The sequence below is a fragment of the Myotis nattereri genome (genome assembly GCF_964212035.1).
Source record: "Myotis nattereri genome assembly, chromosome: 1".
In the NCBI taxonomy this organism is placed as follows: Eukaryota; Metazoa; Chordata; class Mammalia; order Chiroptera; family Vespertilionidae; genus Myotis; species Myotis nattereri.
In genome coordinates, this window is record NC_138075.1 from 75,046,309 (window position 1) to 75,068,958 (window position 22,650).

Below are 22,650 nucleotides of genomic sequence, written 5' to 3' on the forward strand. Positions count from 1 at the left end.
ACTTGTATACATGTATATAAGCCAAACCAATGGACATGGACAACGGGGGGATGGGAGCATGAGTTTGTGTGTGTGGGGGAGGTTGGGGGTTAAAGGGGGGGGGATGAGGACACATTTGTAATACCTTAACTAATAATAATAATAATAAAAAAAGAATGAAATATGACACAACCCAAGGAGGAAACAAAATCTCTAGGAACCAATCTAAAAGAAATGGAGATCTGTGAATTATCTGAAAAATAATTAAAAATAATCATCTTTAATAAGAGCATTGAGTTATAAGAGAACATGATAAGCAACTAAATAAAATCAGGAAAGCAACATTTGAAACAAAAACAAAAACAAGAATATCAACAAAAGAAATAGATATGATAGGAAAGAGAACCAAATAAAAATACTGGAGGTGAAGAATACAATAATTGAACTGTGAAGTTTACTATAGGGGGTTCAAAAGAAGAATTTGTCAAAAAAAAAAGAGAAAGAATTAATGAACCTGATGACAAGCCATTTGAATTTATACCTGTCAGAGGAGCAAAAGGATAAAAGAATGAAATAGAATGAAAAAAACACCTTAAAGGAATATGACACACCAACAAGATAATGAATATATGTATTAGAGTAGATCCAGAAAGAGAAGAGAAAGAAGAGAAGAGAAGGAAATAAACCCTATTTAAAGAGATCATGGCTGAAAACTTCCCATATCTAGGAAAGAAAATCAATATCCAGGGGATTTCAAGATGGTGGCAGAATAGGTGGAAGATACACTCACCTTCTTCCAGGACCAAATTGGAATAACAACAATCGTCCTGAATAACCAACTGAAGACTAGCTGAAGAGGAGTCTGATAACCAAGGATTTACAGAAGAAGGCACATTGAGACTGGTAGGGAAGATGGAGATGCATAAAGGACTGGCCCTACTCCCACTGGCTATTACTGAGGTTCTGGATGGATATCTCAGCTGAGGGCGTTTCCCCTTTTAAGTGTGGAGCCTAAACCCCAAGCTGGGCTCCCAGCCATAGTACCAGAGCCAGGAAGAGGTGCCCAATAATATTCGGCTATGAAAAGCAGCAGGGTTTCTGTGTACCAGAAAGAGACCAGAATCTGCTAGAGACACAGGTACCCTTTTAAAGGGCAAGTGCACAAAATTTTCTTTTGCAGACACTCACCCTGGGCTCTGGTGGAGGAAAGAAAGAGCAAACTAGAGACCTGGGAGGACAGCCACCAGGATCCTGGTGCTGAGTCATTCTCCCATACCACAGATGCCCTCTTTTTTGGATGGAACACTCCCTTTTATGTGGCATCAGCCTGGGGCAAAGCAATAGCCCCACCCTCTGGACTCTTTGTCATCCCACCCTGCAAAGCTTAGGCCCTGCTGGGAGTCTACCAGCTACCTTGGTAGCTACTAGCTACCTTGGCTAGTGTGTAGAGGTCTGGGCAAACTCAGGGTATGTCAGTGACCAAGTTGTCTGGCTTTGGGGTGGGGGCCATTCCCCCCAATTTCCCATGAATCTGAATGGTGCTTCCCCCCTCACTGGAGATTGATAGAACTACCCTCCTGGTTTTTTGCAGACCCATCCTTTGGTCTCTGGAGGCCTCAAATACCTGATTACTAGTGGCTCTGCCTTGCTGAGGTTGAAGTAAAATCCAGGACAGATTGACTTATGTGGGATGTGGCGGGAGCCACATTCACCACCTTCCCTGAAGCCTGTCTGGCACCTCCCCATCATGGGAGATTCACTAGCTCCATTCTCTCAACTCCAGTAGAGGCTCTTATAGTAACTGAACCTAACAGGCAGCTGGCAGGCAGAGGCAGGTGCTGGCAGATCTCTGGATGCCTAGGAACTTTTGCTGACCTGCCTTCCTGGAGCTGGTGCTGGTATTGGTAAAAGCCAAACTTGGTGCACAGTTTGGTTTTTCCCACATGCATCCAAGCCCTGCAGAGGCAGCCACAAACTGTGGATCACTTGTAGCTCCCAACAGGTTGCCCAGGGCCAGGCACAGACAGTGTCTGACATTGGCCTGCATCAGAGTCCCTCTGAAAATGTCCAGAACCAACACACCCAGTGACCAGCTTCAGACAATATCAGTGCAGGATGCAATAAGCTTCACAAGCAGAATATCCAAAGGGAGATCTCAGCAGACACCTAACTCTGCTGAGGTAAATTCTGCTCTGTGTGGTTAGCACCTGCTCAGCAGTTCACTTACTATTGTTGGTTTTGAGGCTCACAGTTAGCCAGTCTGAGGGTCAATCCTACACAGGAATGCACCAATAGCAAACAAGACTCAATTACAGCCCTAGCTGGTTTGACTTAGTGGATAGAGCATTTCAGTTGCAGCTTCCTCCCCAGCCCCGGCCCTGGTCAGAACCTGTGCAGGAGGCAATCAATCGATGTTTTTCTCTCCCATAAGTATTTCTCTCTGTCTTTCCCTCTCCCTTCCACTCTCTCTAAAAATCAATGGGAAAAATTATCCTTGGATGAGGATTAAAAACAGCAACAAAAATCAAAACAACAAAACAAAACAAAAAAAGATTCAATTATAATAAGAAGGCCTACATAACCCACACAAGGAACATTACTGGAGCACCAAGAAAGAGACCAGAAAAAGACCAGAATCTGCTAGAGACACAGGTACCCTTGTCATCAGGTGATCAAGGAATCAGTGCCAATGGAACCCACAGGACACCTACTATTTAAGGCCACCCCATGACAGCTAGGAGTCATAGTAGATTTATCTAAAACATAGAAACAAACACAAACAGGCAGCCAAGATGGGGAGAAAAACAACAACAACAACAACAACAAACAAATGAAAAAAAAGAGAATCTCTAGAAAAAGAACTAAATGAAATGGAGGCAAGCAATTTATCAGATATAGAGTTCAAAGTAATGATTATAAGGTTGATCAAGAAACTTAGTGAGAACTATAACAGCATGAAAAAGAACATAGAAACTATAAAAAAGACCAGTCAAAAATAAAAAAATACAATATCTGATATCAAGATTACACTGGAAGGAATAAACAGTAGGTTAGATGAAGTGGAGGACTGAATCAGTAATTTGGAAGACATAAAATCAGAGCAGGAAAATAAAAAAAGAATGAAAAGGAATGAGGATTGATTAAGGAATCTTTGGGACAACATGAAGGATAACAATATCTACATCATAGTGGTACCAGAAGGAGAAGAGAGCAAGGGCTTGATAATCTATTTGAAGAAATAATGACTGAAAACTTCCTTAACTTGGTGAAGAAAAAAGACACACAATGCCAGGAAGCACAGAGTCCCAAACAAAATGAACCCAAGGAGGCCCACATCAAGGCACAGCATAATTAAAATGCCAAAGATTAAAGACAGAGAATCTTAAAAGCATTAAGAGCAAAGCAATTAGTACCTACAAGGGAGCTCCCATAAGACTGTCAGCTGATGTCTAAACAAAAACACTGCAGGTCAGGAGGTACTGGAAAGAAATATTGAAGGTGATTAAAGCAAGGACCTACAACCAAGAGTACTCTACCCATCAAAGCTATAATTTAGAATGGAAGGACATATAAAGAGATTCCCAGACAAGAAAAATTAGAGGAGTTCATCACACCAAACCAGTATTACAATGAATGTTAAAGGGTCTTCTTTAAGAAGAAGAGAAATAATTAAAAATATGAATAATAATTTGGCAATAAATACATATCTGTCAACAAATGGATGTAAAAAATAAAATAAACAGACAAATAGTGACAGAGAAGAAGCTGAGGGTTGGCAGATGAAAGGGCGTGTGGGGGATGGTTGAAAAATATGAAGAAATTTAGAAGTGCAAATTGGTAGTTACAGAATAGTTAAAGGGATGTAAGGTACAGCATAGGAAATGGTCAATAATCATATATAATAAAGAGCTAATATGCAAATGGTCACCACGCCCTCATGCCGTCAAGCTCAGACACTCAACACTGGGGAGAGAGGAATGGGGATCAACCAGGCACAAATGAGCTCGCGAGAGAGGAATGGGGACCAGCGATCCTTCAGCCCAGGAGAGGGACAAGCCACCTGTCCCATGGTCCCGGGTGCCAGTGGCTGCGCCTGTGCCTGCAGCCCAGGAGAGGGACAAGCTGCATGCCCAGCGCCTGCAGCCTGGGAGACAGGCAAGCCACCCACTCTGCAGTCTCAGGTGCCAGCAGCTGGGGCTGTGGCCCGGGAGAGGGACAAGTCACCAGCCCTGTGGTCCCAGGTGCCAGCGGCTACATCTGCACTTGTGGCCTGGGAGAGGGACAAGCTGCTCACCCCTCAGTCCCCTGTGCCAAAGGCTGCACCTGCACCTGTGGCCTGGGAGAGGAACAAGCTGCCGCCCCATGGTCCTGGGTGCCAACGCCTGTGCCTGCAGCCCGGGAGAGGGACAAGTCACTCATCCCATGGTCCCAGGCAACAGTGCCTGTGGCTGCGGCCCAGGAGAGGGCCAAGCCGCCTGCCCCAAGGTCCCAGGCGCCTGTGGCTGCGGCCCAGGCGAAGCCGCCCGCCCACTGTCCCCTGCAGCTGTGGCCGGCCTGGGTGAAGCCAGCCCAGATCCTGGGTGCCTGTGGCTGGCCAGAGGGAGGGAAGCCTGGGTCCCAGGTGCCTGCAACTAGCCAGAGGAGGGAATCCTGGGTCCCAGGTGTGGGGCAAGGCTGAGGTGGTTAGGGGAGATCAGGCCAGCAGGGGAGCAGTTAGGGGCAATCAGGCTGGTAGGGGAGCAGTTAGGGGTGATTAGGCAGGCAGGCAGAGGTGGTTAAGGGTGATAAGGCAGGCAGAGGTGGTTAGGGGCAATCAGGCAGGCAGGTAGGCAGAGGGGTTAGGGCAGGGGTGGGCAAACTTTTTGACTCGAGGGCCACAATGGGTTCTTAAACTGGACCGGAGGGCCGGAACAAAAGCATGGATGGAGTGTTTGTGTGAACTAATATAAATTCAAAGTAAACATCATTACATAAAAGGGTACGGTCTTTTTTTTCAATAGTTTTATTCATTTCAAACTGGCCGGATCCGGCCCGCGGGCCGTAGTTTGCCCACGGCTGGGTTAGGGGCAATCAGGCAGGCAGGCGAGCAGTTAGGAGCCAGCAGTCCCGGATTGTGAGAGGCAGTTGGACATTCCTTGAGGGGTCCCAGATTGGAGAGGGTGCAGGCTGGGCTGAGGGGACACCCCTCCCCGCCCTGCACGAAGTTCATGCACAGGGCCTCTAGTATTATAATAACAATGTATGATGTCAGATGGGCACATGATTTTTTTGGGATGATCACTTAGTTATATAATGTCTAAAAACTGGGTTATACACTTGAAACTAATATAATATTGAATGACAACTATAATTAAAAACTAAAAAACTTTAAAGTAAAAAAAATAAGAAAATTATATGCCAACAAATTGGATAACTTAGAACAAATGGGCAAACTCTTAGAAACATATGATCTATGAACTCTGAATTGTGAATAAATGTGACATCTGAATGAAATAATGAATGAGAAGGTTAGTAATCAAATACTTTCCAACAAAGAAAAGTCCAGGTCTAAATGGATTTACTGGTCAATTCTACCCAGATATTTAAAAAAGAATTAATGTAAATCCTTTTCAAACACCTTTTTAAAAATTGAAGAGAAGTCAACAGTCCCAAACTAATTTTACAAGCATTACCCTGATACCAAATGTAGACCATGTCAGTGCAAATTCCCATCTTGAGATCAAGCAAGGGGCCAGAAAGCCTCTATAACTCCCCTAAAAGAAACTGTTGTCATATGTAACTGCTGCATAAGGTCTTCTACAGGGAAAATTCTAGTATGTGTATTGCTGAATTACAAGGCAAGCTGAGTTCACAACATCACACCATCTCTTAAATTAAAGGTATGGGATTGATTGAGAAGTAAAATAAAAATGGAGGAATATGGGCAGATTCCAATAAAACTAAGAAACTTGAATCTCTAAATTCTTCCAATCCTTTCTACTGGTGGAGACATCTTTTCTTTCTGTATCTGATGAGATTTGTCTCCACTTACCTGAAGAAACTAACGACCTTCCCTGAATAGGTTGCCATACATGGGACTACTGTTAATCCTCAGTTTCTGCCCTCACCTATTCACATTGCTCCTAGTCTTATAACCAGTTTTAAGTCCCAGAAATTTACCATGAGTCAGGGACAAAGTAGGATTCATGAGAAGATGGAGTACACATCAAAAGAATTGCAAGATTTTACATATTTATATAAACAGAAATCTAGAACATGTATGGGAATGAATTCTAAGGGTGTTGGGCTAGATGGAAGGAATATAATATTGGATTGGGCCACATTTAATGATATTATGGCACTAAACAATGATTTTGTGTTCAATATGTTAGTTCAGATGGCTGGTAGTGACTGTAATAGTTTGCTTTGTTTGGTTGACTGCAAACTTAGATGCAAATCTGGCCTATATAGAATGAGCTTGATCTGCCAGAACCTCCTTAATTTATTATAGAAGATAGCATTATTCAAAGGCTCAGGAATATTGTAATATTGCAATTGACACAAGATTTTCCTCCCAATTATTCTTATTCAGCTATTATTTGCTTTCCTTGTTACGCAGGGCTGTCTTTTGGCTTTATGGCCAAAAAAAGTGTAGTAGGGGAAGGAAATGGTAATTTACAGAAAGAGATGTCACCCCCCCAAGTGACCCATTAACCACTTTTCCCCTTAGTTACCCTGGGAAAGCCAAAATGATTCTAAGAGACAATTCCCATAATGGACTGATTTCTGGCTGGCAATACCAAGTCTCTGCAATTCCACTTGGTCACTACCCAAGCATAATTAGTGCTGTTAATTAACTGCCTTTACATTGGCAGCATTTTGTGTAACTCTTTGCACAGGGGAGAATTATGCAACAGAAAGGAACTTTCTAAGTTGTTCTGGCTTCCTGAAGATGCAGTCACCTTATTCCCTAAGGCAGAGGAGCCAAATTTCCCTTGTTCATTGTGTTTCAGTTTTAAAAATATATTCATACTGATAGGGTTAGTCTCTACTAATGGCAGTTGAATGTAGGTTTCCAGACAAGAATGACAAGGTTGGAGGTCTTTTACTGTACCTAGTTCACCATACTTTGGCTTTAATTTTATTTATTATTTTAAATTGCAAAATAAAACATAATACACAAAATTTTATAGTATAATCAATTTTATAAAGTAGTCATCACTCAAGTCATTGTATAGAACTATGTAAATGATACCATCCCAGAAATCTTCTCTGTGACTTATCCAAATCACAACCACCTTTCTCCTCAAAATCATGATTCCGTTATTGTAAAAACTTCCTTGCATATTTTTACAGCTTTATATTCCAAATGTGCATCCCAAAACACTATAGTTTGTGTTGGCCATTTTTTTTTCGTTTGACTTGGCAGACATCAAGTCAAATACATATGCAGTATTTGTATGTATTAAACCTATATCTCCAATATTTGCACACTTATGTAGTGTCTAATATTTTGCAATCACAATAATACTATATATATATTTGTATCTTTGGTGGTGTGTCTCCAGGTCCCAACAGTGGGATTGTTGAGTTAAAGATTGATGCATACATAGTTTTGTTAGATATTGCCAAATTCCCTTCTATAGGAGTTGAGTTATTATGTTGTTGTTGTTGTTGTTGTTAATCCTCACCCAAGGATATTTTTCCATTGACTTTTAGAGAGAGTGGAAGGGAGGGGGAATAGACACACACAGAGAGAAACATCAATGTGAGAGAAACATATCGATTGGTTGCCTCTCACACATGTCTCGACCAGGCCAGGGGATCGAGCCTTCAATTGAGGCATATGCTCTTCACTGGAATTGAACCTGGGATGCTTCAGTCCACGGGACTATGCTCTACCCACTGAGCAAAATCAGTTAGGGTGCAAATTGAACTCTTTTGCATTCCCACTTGAACACTAGGTTTCTCCACAGTCTTGGCAAGAATTTTAGTGTTTTTGCCAACCTGATATGGGAGAAATGGTATCTCATTGTGGTTTTAGCTTGTCATTATCTTATTGTTGATGAAATCTAATATTTTTATATGGTTAAGAGATTTTTTAAATCTGTTTCAGAGTGTTTATATCTTTTGTCCTTTAAAAAATGAGGTCAAATATACATAATGTAAAATTTATAATTTTAAAGTGAATAATTCAGTGGCATTTAGTACATTCACAATGTTGCACAACCACCCTCTCTCTAGTTACAAAACATTTTCATCACCCCAAAAGTAAACCACATACTATTAAGCAGTTACTCCCCATTCTGCATCCCTGTCAGGCCCTGAAAACTACCAATTTGCCTTTTGTGTTTATAGATTTACCTAATATGGATATTTCATGTAAGTGGAATCATACAATGGGTACCCTTTTGTATTTGGCTTCTTTCAGCATATTTCTGAAGTTCATCCACATTGTAGCATGTATAGCATGTTATTTCTTTTTATGGTTGAGTAATAGTCCATGGTATAAATATACCACAAGTTGTTTACCCATTCATTTGTTGACAGATGTTTGGATATTTTGGCTATTGTGAAAAGTGCTGCTATGAACACATCTATATAATTTTTGTCTAAGTACTTGTCTTCAATCCTTGTAGGTATATACCTAGGATTGAAATTGCTGAATCATTTGCTAAATCTATTTTTAACATTTTGAAAACAGTAAAAATGCTTTCCAAAGTGGTTGTACCACTTTACATACCCACAAGCAGTGTATGAGGTTTCTGATTTCTCCACATCTTAACCAACACCGACAGATTTCCTTTTTCTAAAAAAGATAATGGCCTTACGTTGATTATGAAGTGGTATTTTGTGGTTTTGATGTGATTTCCCTAATAGCTATAATGTTGAGCATCTTTTCATGTGCTTCTTGGCCATTTGTTTATCTTTTTTGAAAAAATGTTTATTCATTGTTCCCCATGTTTAATTGTTGTAGTTTATTTCTTCTTGTTGTTTTTAGTCTTTTTGTTGCTCCATTGTAAATTTTTAAATATATGCCGAAACCGGTTTGGCTCAGTGTATAGAGCGTCCGCCTGCGGACTGAAAGGTACCATGTTCGATTCAGGTCAAGGGCATGTATCTGGGTTGCGGGCACATCCCCAGTAGGAGATGTGCAGGAGGCAGCTGATCGATGTTTCTCTCTCATCGATGTTTCTAGCTCTCTATCTCTCTCCCTTTCTCTCTGTAAAAAAATCAATAAAATATATTTAAAATAAATAAATAAATAAATATAGATGCTAGAGCCTTTTCAGATATATGATTAATAAATATTTTTATGATGTCTAGGTTGTCTTTTCATTTCCTTGATAATGTCCTTGTTATAAAAAAATTTAGTTTTCATAAAGTCCAATTTATTTTTTCTTTTGTTGTTTGAGCTTTTGGTGTCATATCTAGGAACTCATTACCAATACAAGGCCATGATTTATTCCTATATTTTCATCTCAGAGTTTTGTGGTTTTAGCACTTATGTTGAAGTTATTGAAGTTGGATTAAATGTTGTTTATGGTGTGAGGTGGCGGTTCAAGTTCATTCTTTTGAATATGGATGTCCAGTTCTTCCAGGATCTTTTGCTTCAGTAATTGTGCTTTTAAAAATTAAGTTTGGCTCCTTTTTATAATTTCAACTTTACTGCTATTCTCAATTTGTTCCCTATTGTTCTATTGCTTTTCTTTAGCTCTCTGAGCTATTTTAACACAGTTTTTGTTCAGTAAACCCAATGTCTGTACTTTCTCAAGGATAGTATCTGTTTATTTCTGTTTATTTTTTCTGTGCATAGGCTATATTTTATTTTTTTTATTTGCATGCTGCTTAAATTTTTAAAATGGAAATTTTGAACATTATAAAGTTGAAATTCTGGAAATAAGATTCTTCTCCTCAAGATTTTATGTTTGTTTAATTTCTTTTAAAGTATTTTTGTAGTTTCTGTATTCTTTGTTATGTTGAGTATCTGAAATCTCTATTCCTTTAGCATGTGTTCAGCTAGTGATTTTGGAAAGAGATTTTTCTTGAACACCAAGAACCAAAAAAGAAAAAATAATAAGAAGAAAGACAGAGGGAAAAATATAAAAAAACCCTTCTTCCAGTCTTTGCTGGATAGTTATGTGCTTGGTCACTCCTTAATACCTAGGCCTTATATAACTTGGCATTAGCCTTTACTTTCTGCTAGAATGAGCCTATAAATCAGCCAGAGGTGAAAGCTTATGATCTTCTACGGCATTTTCTGAGTGTGTGCCCTGCCTGGGCACGCATATGGCTTTCTCAATTCCCCACTATAAATCAGCAGGATTTTTAAAAGAACAAAATGTTTATTATTAAGATAAACTTTGTATAAAAGCATTATAGATCAGAAGTTCTATTTACATTTATTGATTCAATGTCCAATTATGCATCAAACATTGAATGGGCACAGTGGCAGACTGCACATGCAAAGCAAAATGGACAACCACTTAAATTCCACCTCTACCAAATGATTTGATTTATGTAAAAAAAATGGGGGAAAGGGAGAAGACACATGAAATCTGCCGAAACTAACCTGGCAAAGATGCCAAGTTCACAAGCTAGAAAATCACCTATTTCCAAAAAATCACTTCTCATTGTACTAAAAGTGCTTAAAAACTGCCTAGTGCCTAGTTTATAATTTCCCCAAGAAAGCAAAACTGCAAAGAATTGTAGACTAGTATCACTATCAATTTTCCATGCAAAATGATTAAGCATTTATTTGAAATAATTTACGTTATGAGCTGAAATAAACTTGGACAACTACCATTATGCTAAAGTTTTATACCATGAATTCAAATCAGCCTATTTCCAAAGCCTTGCCCATCCCAAGTCCCAAGATGTCTTTTCTACGATGACTTCAGGTATAGCATCACCCACAATCCTTTGGGTCGGCACTGTGTGAGCCCATTGCACTACTCAACCTCTTGGTGGAAAAATCAGCAGCAAGTGTAAATGAGCAGTTTTGAATAACTTCATTTCCCAAAAGAACTCTGCCCACTTTTTCTTCACAGGCATTCAGGTAGGCATAGTTTGCTTCAATTATAATCTTTTGTCCCAGGTGGCTCTGTTATTCATTTGCCTTACAGTGTTTTTGAAGGATGCCTGCCCCTTTTCCACCTCCAGTGAATTTTGATTTAGGTAAAACAAAGTTCTTCAGGTGGCCCTCAGACAGGTTAGAACAAACAAACACAATTCTCTCAGAGCCACTATCTTAGAGACTGATGCTGACATAGGGAGGGGTCTAGGGAAATGGCAAGAAAAAAAAAAGCTACAAAGTTATCCTACCATTTTAAGTTGCATTTTATTTTATTCATCATTCACTTGGTTGCTATAAGCCTTTGACTATTTTCCCTAGTTTTGACAAAGTTGATTCTGATAGCTTTTGCTTGACTTGTCAGTGTTTCTATAGAGCAATGAATCCTTGGATCTACTTATTCTGAAATTTGCCCCAACATCAATCCTTGTTCATTTTATATTTACCAGGTGTTTGGTCTTCCTCTTTCAATTGTAAGAGTTATTTATGTAATAACTAGAGGGCCGGTGCACAAAAATTTGTGCACTCGGGAGGGTCCCTCAGCCCGGCCTGTGCCCTCTTGCAATCTGAGACCCCTCGGGGAATGACCACCTGCTGGCTTAGGCCTGCTCCCCTGGGGAACGGGCCTAAGCTGGCAGTCAGACATCCCTCTGGCAGCCTGGTAGCCCTCGGGGGATGTCCACTTGCCAGTGGGGAGCAGGCCTAGCTGCAGTCAGACATCCTTAGTGCTGCTGAGGAGGTGGGAGAGGCTCCCACCATCACCGCTGTACTGGCAGCAGTCAGCCTAGCTTGTGGCTGAGCAGAGCTCCCTGTGTGGGAGCGCACTGACCACCAGGGGGCAGCTCCTGCATTGAGCATCTGCCCCCTGGTGGTCAGTGTGTGATATAGTGACCAGTGATTCCCAGTTGCTCTGCTGTTAGGGTCAATTTGCATATTACCCTTTTATTATATAGGATAGAGGCCTGGTGCATGGGTGGGGCCTGGCTGGTTTGCCCTGAAGAGTGTCCCAGATCAGGGTGGGGGTCCTGCTGGGGTGCCTGGCCAGCCTGGGTGAGGGACTGATGGCTGTTTTCAGACTGGTCACACCCCCTTCAGGGTGGGGGTCCCTGCTGGGGTGCCTGGCCAGCATGAGTGAGGGGCTGAGGGCCGTTTTCAGGCTGGCCACAGCCCCTTCAGGGAGGGGGTTCCTACTGGGGTGCCTGGCTAGCCTGGGTGAGTGGCCGGTGGTTGCTTGCAGGCTGGCCAAACCCTGCAGTGGGGACTCTTACCCCATGAGGGTGTGGCCAGCCTGGGTGAGGGGCTGATGGCTGTTTTCAGACTGGTCACACCCCCTTCAGGGTGGGGGTCCCCACTTGGGTGCCTGGCCAGCCCAGGTGAGGGGCTGAGGGCCGTTTTCAGGCTGGCTACAGCCCCTTCAGGGAGGGGGTTCCTAGTGGGGTGCCTGGCTAGCCTGGGTGAGTGGCCGGTGGTTGCTTGCAGGCTGGCCAAGCCCTGCAGTGGGGACTCTTACCCCATGAGGGTGTGGCCAGCCTGGGTGAGGGGCTGATGGCTGTTTGCAGACTGGCTACAGCCCCTTCAGTGGGGGGTCATCCCTGGGGTGCCTGGCCAGCCTGTGTGAGGAGCTGATGGCTGTTTCAGACTGGTCAGACCCCCTTCAGGGTAGGGGTCCCCGCTGGGGTGCCTGGCCAGCCTTGGTGAGGGGCTGATGGCTCTTTACAGGCTGGCCACAGCCCCTTCAGGGTGGGGGTCCCCACTTGGGTGCCTGGCCAGCCCGGGTGAGGGGCTGATGGCTGTTTGCACACTAGCCACAGCCCCTTAAGGGTGGGGGTCCCCACTTGGGTGCCTGGCCAGCCCGGGTGAGGGGCTGATGGCTGTTTTCAGGCTGGCCACAGCCCCATCAGGGTAGGGGTCCCCACTGGGGTGCCTGGCTGGCCTGGGTGAGGGGCTGAGGGCTGTTTTCATGCTGGCCACACCCTATTAGGGTGTAGGATCCTGCTGGGGTCCCTGTCCAGCCTGAGTGAGGGGCTGATGGCTGTTTGCTGGCTAGCCAAGCCCCCAAGCAGGGACCCTCACCCCGTGAGGGTGTGGCCATTCTGGGTGAGGGGCTGATGGCTGTTTGCAGGCTGGCCACAGCCCCCAGCCACCCAAGCTCCCAGTGTAGGCTGGCTGGAAGCAGGTATCTGGGATTTATTTAGCTTCTATAATTGAAACTTTGTTGCCTTTTGCAGAGACCACAGTGCTGGGGTCCTGCCCCAGCAGGTCCAGGGGTCCCTAAAGGTGTGGACGGAGTCGGCGAAGAAGGAATGACACGGAGACAGCATTCAGTTGATCAGCAGCCTAGCCAGGATCTCTAGCCAGGATCTAGCCAGGATCTCCAGGCAGGTTCTGTGTCCATGTTCTCTTGCTAGGTTCTCCAGCCAGGTTCTCTAGGTTCTCCAGCCAGGTTCAGTCACCAGATTCTGTAGCCAGGTTCTTCAGCCAGGTTCTGGCTAGGTTCTCTAACCAAGTTCTGTTACCAGGTTCTAGTCAGGTTCTCTTGCCATGTTCTATCCAGGTTCTGTAGCCAGGTTCTGTCTCTAGGTTCTTCAGCCAGGTTCTGTCTCTAGGTTCTGTCTCTAGGTTCTGTGGCCAGTTTCTGTCCAGGATCTTTTGCCATGTTCTCTCCAGCGAAGTTCTTCTGTCTCTAGGTTCTGTGTAGGTTCTGTGTAGGTTCTCTCTTCTAAGTTCTGTCTCTTGCTGTCTTGTTACATCTGTATTTATACCAGTTGATTCAATCCTATCAATCTCTATTACAAAGGTTAGGGCGTTTCTTATCTCCATTCCAGGGAGTAAAGATTATGTAGCTTAAGCATGATTGTTCGTAGTTAAAGTGATTAATTACCCGCCTGGCACTTAGTTGAGGGGTTTTATTCCCTCCCTAACTTCAGGGGAAAATCCCTACCTGGGGAAACAACCTTTCTCAGAGAGGAGACCTTGGTTAAAACACATAGTGCCAAGAAGGTGAGCAAACATATTAAGAACAGTATGCCATATATGCCAGGTCCCTTGAAACAGCAAGGATGGACCGGCTCCCGGCACCACAGCTGGCCAGAGCAGGTGGGAAGCTTGGCTTCCTCCATCACTGGGGCAACCAAACCTCCTGCTTGCTCCAGCTCCGTGGCTGCTGGCAGCCATCTTGGTTGGATTAATTTGCATGTAGTCACTCTGATTGGCTGGTGAGCGTGGCTTGGGCATAGTGAAGGTACAGTCAATTAGCATCTTTGTCTTTTATTAGTGTAGATAACATTAGTCTAATCTGTGACATGTTGTAAATATTTGCTCCCAATCTGTCTTGAATTTCCATCTATTTTTTAAAACAACATTTTGGATTGCAAAAGCTTGTCATTGTGTGTTATTGTTTTAATTTACCACTTTAAAAAAAATCACATCATGGTTTAGTGTCACTGAAAATTTTCCCTTGCATTCAGGGATTTTGGGACATCAATTCTTATTTCTACTGTGTATCTTCATGTTTCACAATTGGATTTCAGACCTAATGCAATCTATTCTTATGCATGGTATGAGAAATGGTGTCTAATAACTAATCTTTTATTTAGAATTTTTGCCTCAATTTTCATGGATGATATTGGTCTATAATTTTTTGTACTATTTGTATTTAATCTGGGTTCAATGTTTGCACTTGCCTTATGAAAATAATTTAGAAGTTATTTCATTTCTTGGAAACAATTTATTTTTATTGAAACTATTTGATTTCTAAAGCTTTGTTAGGTTACTTTGTGAACCAGTTAAACTTGAGATGTGTGTTATAATTCCCTGTTAAATTTCTGTATATTTTCTATGGAAATTGGTCTTTTTAAGTATTACATTTCTACTGGAGTGAGTAGTGGTGAAATGCATTTTCCTAGAAATTATTTATTTCATATAGCTTTCAAATTTATTTGTACAGTGTATACAAAATTGTTTTAAATGACTTTTTATATAATTATATCCTTTTATAATTTACTAGAGGCCTGATGCACAAAATTCATGCAAGAGTAGGCCTTTCTTCCCCTGGCTGCTGGCACCAGCTTTCCTCTGGCATCTGGGACCCGGGCATTCCTTTGGCTGCTGTCAGGCACTCAGACCCGGGCTTCCCTTGCAGCCCTGGCTTTGTCTGGAAGGTCATCTGAAAGGACATCTGGAAAGACATCTGGAAGGATGTCCCATCTAATTAGCATATTATGCTTTTATTATTATAGATTATCTGTTTTTATTCTTTATATTTTTCTTAACCTTGATGAAATTATAATTGCCCATTTTGTAGATTTAAACAAAATAAAACTTTTGGTATTGATGTACTTTTTCTTTATTTTATTAATGACTATTGCTATCTTGTTATTTTCCTTGTAGTTTTTTTTTATTTACTTTTTTTGTTTCCTTTTAAAATGTTGAGGCAATTTAATTCATTTCTTTAATTCTTTCTTTTTAATTAATAAATGTGTTTAAGGCTACAGGTTTTCCTCTGATTACTACTTTAACTGTACCTCAGATATATTGATATGTACTGCTCTGTTATCACTATTCAGAAAATTTACATCTATTTTTCTGTATATTCACTTTAATCCTAGTATTGAAAGCAGGCTTCCAAATTTCAAGGTTGATGAGTCTTTTGTTTCTCAAATTTATTTTCAACTTATAGTTTTATTAAATACTTTTTGTAATATTTCTACTTTGTGACACTGATGTTTTCTTTGAGAATCAATGAATGATCAAATTCTGTAAATGTTCCATGTGCACTTGGAAGAAGGAATATATTGTTTAATAGATATACAAAATTTGAAGGGAAATAAATCGAAGCAAAACATGACAAAAAATCAAATCATCAAGTCACAAAGGAAGACAGCATAAGAGGAAGAAATGGAACAAAACTATATAGTCAGAAAACATTGACTAAAATGGCAATAATTAGTCCTCACCTACTCAATGTAAAAGAATTAAATTATTCAATCAAAAGAACCAATGTTACCCTAATAAATTTTATAGTAAAAAACCACAACAAAAATTATAAGCAAAATTAAAGGAAATATGGTCAATTAAAAATATACTTAGACCATATGTAATAATGTTTAGAATTTTGGGTGGGCATAGAAAATAGTAAAACATTTGAAGAACAAATGTTAATATTTATTGAAATAGAAATATGATTCAACAATAAGAATATGTACGTAAAAAATACACATACACATGCACAATTTCTAGCACTGATGCACTAGAATGTTTATTACAAGAATACTCTAAAGAGAGAAAAAATAAGGCCTAAGCGCTGAATCAAATATAATTAAATATAATGTTGTTAAGTATAATATAGTAGTACCCTATCTAATAAAAGAGTAATAAGCAAATTAACCATCACTCTGTCACAAAGATGGTGGCACCCATAGCCTCAAGATGGTGGTGCTCAGTCCCCTCAGCCCTGCCGCTGAAGTGTCCAGGCCTATTGTCCAGGAAGGTGGTGGAGGAAGTGGGGGAGGGGAGCTGAGGGGCAGAGCCGGCGATCGGAGGGGGCAGGGGTGGAGCTGGCTCCAAGGGGAGCATGGAGTGGGCCTATGCCATCAGTAGGACATCCCCTGAGGCCTCCCAGTATGTGAAAGGGGGCAGGCTGGGCTGAGGGACCCCTCCAGTGCATGAATTTTGTGCACCAGGCCCCTAGTATATATATATATGAGGTAATAGGAAAATTATCTTAATGATTATATAGGGCTAGTTATTAACACATATTCTGAATGCAATACAACATGTCCATAGTGATTACATTTGTATAAATGTAAAACTAATGCACACAATCAAAATGTTAATTTGTTTTTGTTTTTTTTATTGCTTAAAGTATTACAAAGGGTATTACATATGTGTCCATTTTTCCCCCCTGCCCTAGATAGTCCCCTAGCCTCCCCTATCCCCCAGTGTCTTATGTCCATTGGTTATGCTTATATGCATGCATACAAGTCCTTTAGTTGATCTCTTACCCAACCTACCTCCTGCCCCCCAACCCTCCCCGGCCTTCCCGCTGCAGTTTGACAATCTGTTTGAGGCAGCTCTGCCTCTGTATCTATTATTGTTCAAAGGTTTATAATGGTCTCTATTATCCATGAATGAGTGAGATCATGTGGTATTTTTCCTTCATTGACTGGCTTATTTCACTTAGCATAATGCTCTCCAGTTCCATCCATGACGTTAACAGCTCAACTTTAATGTATTAGTGTCACCTCACACATAATATTCCAGACTGACGCTTCATCTTTACTACACCCTTCTCTCCACCCCACAACCCATCTTGGTGAATTGTAATTCCACCCTTCCAATCTCTAGTCCAAAATATTGGATTCATATTTTAGAAACATTTTCTCTCATATTACACATGCAATGTATTAGCAAGTATGGATTAGCTCTGCCATCATAAAACATCCTCGTTCATAGCCAATGTCAAGTGCTCAATAGTCACATATAGTTAATGGTAGCCATTAGAAAGTACTACATTACAATTAGAAAGTACTACATACAATACAGCTGCTTTTAGCTTATAAGATTGTCTAAAATGATAATTTTTTCCAGCAGAAATAAAAAGTTTTCATTCTGAAGAAAACTTTAATTTTAAGTATTGTGGCAAACTTTAGGGAGCAAGGTCCCAGATTATGTCTATAATTATGAACAAAAATTACATTTTGGTGGCAATAAAGATTGCAACATACTCCAAGGTTTGATTTTTTAATAAAAATGTTTCTTTTATTTGTATTGAGTTTAATTGTATTTATATTTTATAGAATATATATTTCTATGCCTGTCTTCTGTTCATTTCCTAATTTCCTAATATAGTCTGTATTTGTTCCTATTCTTTTTTTTTATCTATCTATTTTTTATTTTTTATTGCTTAAAGTAATACAAAGGGTATTACATATGTGTCCATTTCCCCCCCCCCCCCCCCGCCCTAGACAGTCCCCTAGCCTCCCCTATCCCCCAGTGTCTTATGTCCATTGGTTATGCTTATATGCATGCATACAAGTCCATTGGTTGATCTCTTACCCCCCTACCTCCTGTCCCCCAACTCTCCCCGGCCTTCCCGCTGCAGTTTGACAATCTGTTTGAGGCAGCTCTGCCTCTGTATCTATTATTGTTCAAAAGTTTATAATGGTCTCTATTATCCATGAATGAGTGAGATCATGTGGTATTTTTCCTTCATTGACTGGCTTATGCATCATTCTTGGAAATAATTATGTGCTGTGTGTTTGTGTTTATAACCATAAAAATGGATTGGATTTCAAATAGAGGCTGTTTCTGACCAGGGCTAAGATCTGATATATAGGAAAGGAGTGGGGCAGTACAATGACACAGGGTATGTCACTAAATTGAAATTTACTTTATCTGTAAAAATTAAAATTTTTCATTTTAATAAGATGAAGCAAATATTAAAGAATTTCAAATGTTAAAAAAAAGACACAGAGTGACTGAATAGATTAAAAAACCGTTAGACTGCTATATTTTTGCCTTAAGCACCTTTTACTCCTCTTCAAATTCACTGTGTAAACTTGAACATGCCATTCAAAATCTCTGGGCCTGTTTAAAAAACGAGTTCACTGTATAAAAAGCTTTCCAAAAATTTCTACAACTCTGAGTATGATTTTTATCTTTATGTGAAAGAAATGTCCCCAAATAGGTGTCATTTCTTACCATTTTGTCATTTGGTGATTTATGAAAGTCACCAAAGGTAAGTGAAGAGATCTGGAAATAGCTAGCCTGAAATTTAAGTACTGAGACTAATTCTTATAATTTAAAAAGAGGATTCTCAAAATAATCTTCTTGAGCTAAGGGCTATTGTTACAATTTCTTGGTTCATTTAGATATTTTTTGCTGCTTCACTGAGTCTAAAGGTGAATTTTTTAAAGAACCATAGTAAAACAACTAAGATAAACATAAAATTAACATATAGATAGGTTAACAAGACAAAGAATAATAATGCTTTAGATTTTATAAAGAGGGAATAGCTTATAACCTATAAGCTATATTGATGACCAATTTTGGAGAAAACACATAGGAGAAATACCTTGATCAATAATAAAGACTCAGTTCGTATCATTAATCATTTTATTGGACATCTTTAATTACCATGCACAAGTTAGACTGAACCAAGTTGTCACAGTTAATGTTGCTTTAACCAGTCATAGAAATACATCCAAGTGATCTCTCAATTGTGCTCATTGAGCACTAAACTTTCCAGGTTTTACCTGAAAAATGAGAGTCGCCTTCTTTGTCCTAAGCACCTAGCTTAAGAACAGGCACATTACTAGTAAATAAGCTGAGATCTCAGTGGGGTACTTTCCTCTAGGTAATAAGTTCTTTCAAATATGTTCAGAATTGCAGATACTTTAAGAGAATGAATCAGGAGACGGTAGAAGGAGGACTGCAAAGGTAATTTGCTGTTGGAAAAAATGGAGCACAGGCAAATTTTGCATAATGCAAAATATAGAGTCTATTTGTAAAATAACATTGTCCAAAACACATTGACAAAGATTGAAAAAAATTCTTAAGAGTTGTAACATACTTTTTCTTTCCTATTTATCTAACTTAAAGTATAATTAGGATGAGAATTATTTCTACCTTGACTTTAATATCTGCTGGTTTATATAAACTCATATTTTACCCATTGGATCCATATAATTTCTGTAAGAAATAGTAACTGATTTCCAGTGATACATTTTATCACTATAAACATAGTGAAAAAGAGAAATCATATGTATGTACATGTATATATTTATATACACATTGAAAATTGAATATAGTCATTGATAGTAACTATAATTTAGTTTTGTAGGTTAGATTGAAATATATAACACTGTTTTAAAAAATAGTTTTTTATTGATTTCAGAGAGGAAGGGAGAAGGAGAGAGAGAGAAACATCCATGATGAGAATCATTGATTGGCTGCCTCCTGCATGCCCCCCACAGGCATATGCCCTGACCAGGAATTGAACCATGACCTTCTGGTTCATAGGTCGATGCTCAACCACTGAACCATGCTGGACAGGCCATAACACTATTTTTTATAACTAAAAACTATTTCATCTCTATCTAAGAATGAAATTCTTTGATTTAATACTTCTTTTTTGATAGAATTCTGTTTTTCAAAGGCAATAATGAAATTGTACACATTCCATAGTGTTTATGGTAATCACGAGGGTCCTTTTGGTCCATGATATTCATCTTATACTCTTATCAATGAAGTGTGTCACGTCATCTACCTAGAACTTATAACTTTTCCACTCAGCCTTCTCATTGCCACTTTCATATCTCTGTTCCTTAAAGTATAGATGGCAGGATTTAAGACAGGAGTGACAACAAAGTCCACAATGGAAAAAAATGTATCCAATGACTTGGTTGGGAAAGGCCACACGTAGAGAAACATGCATGGAATGAAAAACAAAACCACTACAGTGATGTGAGCTGACAAAGTGAAGAATGCTTTAGACAAATCCTTTGAAGAATGTTTTCTGACAGTGACCAGAATAAAGATGTATGATATAATTAAGAAAAAGAAGGTTCCCATAGATATGAAGCCACTGTTGGCAATGACCACAAATTCTAGTCTGTAAGTGTCCATGCATGCAAGTTTAATTACCCTGGGAAAATCACAATAAAAGCTCCCCACATTATTAGGGCCACAGAAAGGTAAATTTATGACAAAAACAAACTGAAACACTGCATGAATCATTCCAATGGTCCAAGCAGCCACTATTAAAAGTACACACATTTGGGGACTCATAATAGTTAGATAGTGGAGAGGTTTGCAGATTGCAGTGTACCTGTCATATGCCATAGCTATTAGCAACACCATCTCCACTCCTCCCATGACATGAATAAAGAACATTTGTACCATGCAGTTGTGGAAGGAAATGATTTTACAGTCACTGAAAAGATCAGATATCATCCTAGGAACTGTGGTAGATGAAAGGCCCAGGTCAATGAGTGATAGGTTAGCCAGCAGAATATACATGGGGGAGTGTAAGTGAGAATCAAAAATCACTGTGAACACGATGAAGAGGTTTCCCAGGATAATTCCCACATAGAATAAAGTAAAGAAAAGAAAAAGAAAAGACTGCATTCCCAAAGATTGTGCAAGTCCCAGTAATACAAATTCTGTTACCACAGAGCCATTTACTTGGTCCATCGAATCATAAAGAAGGAAAGACTCTGAAGTGACCTGAAAGAAAAGGAAAAAGGAATTAGCTTTTAGGTACTGAAAAAATATTGTTAAATGTTGATAATTTAAAATGATTAGTAAGGGGATCCAAGATGGCAGTGGAGTAGGTAGACGTTACACTCACCTCCTACCAGGACAAAACTGGAATTATAAATGTAGAGCAATCAACCTGAATAACCAACTGAATACTAGCTGAAGAGAAGTTTTATAACCAAGAATTTATAGAAGGAGCCACATCAAGATTGGTAGGAAGGGCAGAGACATGAAAATGGCTGGCCATGCTCCCACAGCTCCCACGGGCAGCCACTGAGATTCTGGAGGGATATCTCAGCTGCAAAGGTTCCTCGTGACAAGTATGGGATCTTAACCCCAAACTGGACTCCTCAGCCCAGAGCACCAGAGCCTGGAAGAGGTGCCCATATATCTGACTGTGAAAATCAGTGGGGATTCTGTCTGCCAGGGAGAGATGAGAGTTATCTAGAGACACAGGCACTCTTTTAAAGGGCCAGCTCATAAAAAATCTTGTTCATTCACCCTGGGCTCTGGGGGAAAGAGGGTGAGTGGACTAGAGTTGTGTGAGGGGAGATTTGGTTTGTGGTTCTGTGGAGAGGCTCTGTGCCAAGTCCCTGTCCTATACTGTAGACTCCATCTTTCTTAGGTAGAGCACTCTCTTCCGTATGACATCAGCCTGGGGGAATGTAATAACCTACCTTCTGTACTCTCAGTCACTCAACCAATGGAACTTGTGCCCTGCTGAGGAGTCAGCTGCCTGGGTTAGGATGTTGACGTTTGGGCAGACTAAGGGGGGGTCAGTGACTGAGTTGTGTGGCTTTAAGTCAGGGTCCATTCCTTCCACTTTCATGTGAATCTGATTGGTGCCCCCCCAATCAAAAGAGATTCACTAGCCGCACCAAAAAAACTACTAGAACTAATAAATGAATTTAGTAAAGTAGCTGGATACAAAATAAATATCCAGAAATCAGTTACATTTTATATACCAATAATGAACTATCAGAAAGGAAATCTAAGAAAACAATCTCATTTATAATTACATCCAAAATAATAACATACCTAGGAATAAATTTAACCAAGAAGGTAAAGCACCTATACTTGGAAAATTATAAGACACCAAAGAAAGAAACTGAAGAAGATACAAATAAGTGGAAGTATATACCATGTTCATGGATAGGAAGAATTAACAATGGTGTTTTTCACAGAACTAGAACTAATATTTAAAAAATTTATATGGAATCATAAAAGATCCAGAATAACCACAGCAATCTTGAGAAAGAAGAACAAAGTTGGAGGTATCGCACTACCTGATATCAAACTATAACTTAAGGCCATCATAATTAAAACAGCTTGGTACTGGCATAAAAACAGACATTTAG

General features: G+C 40.2%; 2 protein-coding genes across 2 annotated transcripts in view; one reads left to right on the top strand and one right to left on the bottom strand.

Annotated features, from left to right (window-relative positions):
* Window positions 1-22,650, top strand: part of LOC308531476 (olfactory receptor 4F3/4F16/4F29) — a gene marked incomplete at both ends in the record, with an annotated part of 57,909 nt that overhangs the window by 7,477 nt on the left and 27,782 nt on the right. The gene's annotated exons all lie outside the window — the stretch shown is intronic.
* LOC308531417 (olfactory receptor 4F17-like) lies at window positions 20,297-21,226 on the bottom strand (the record flags this gene model as incomplete). Its single annotated transcript, XM_081108356.1, has 1 exon — window positions 20,297-21,226. One exon carries the CDS (start codon window positions 21,224-21,226, stop codon window positions 20,297-20,299), a length of 930 nt encoding a protein of 309 aa, XP_080964482.1.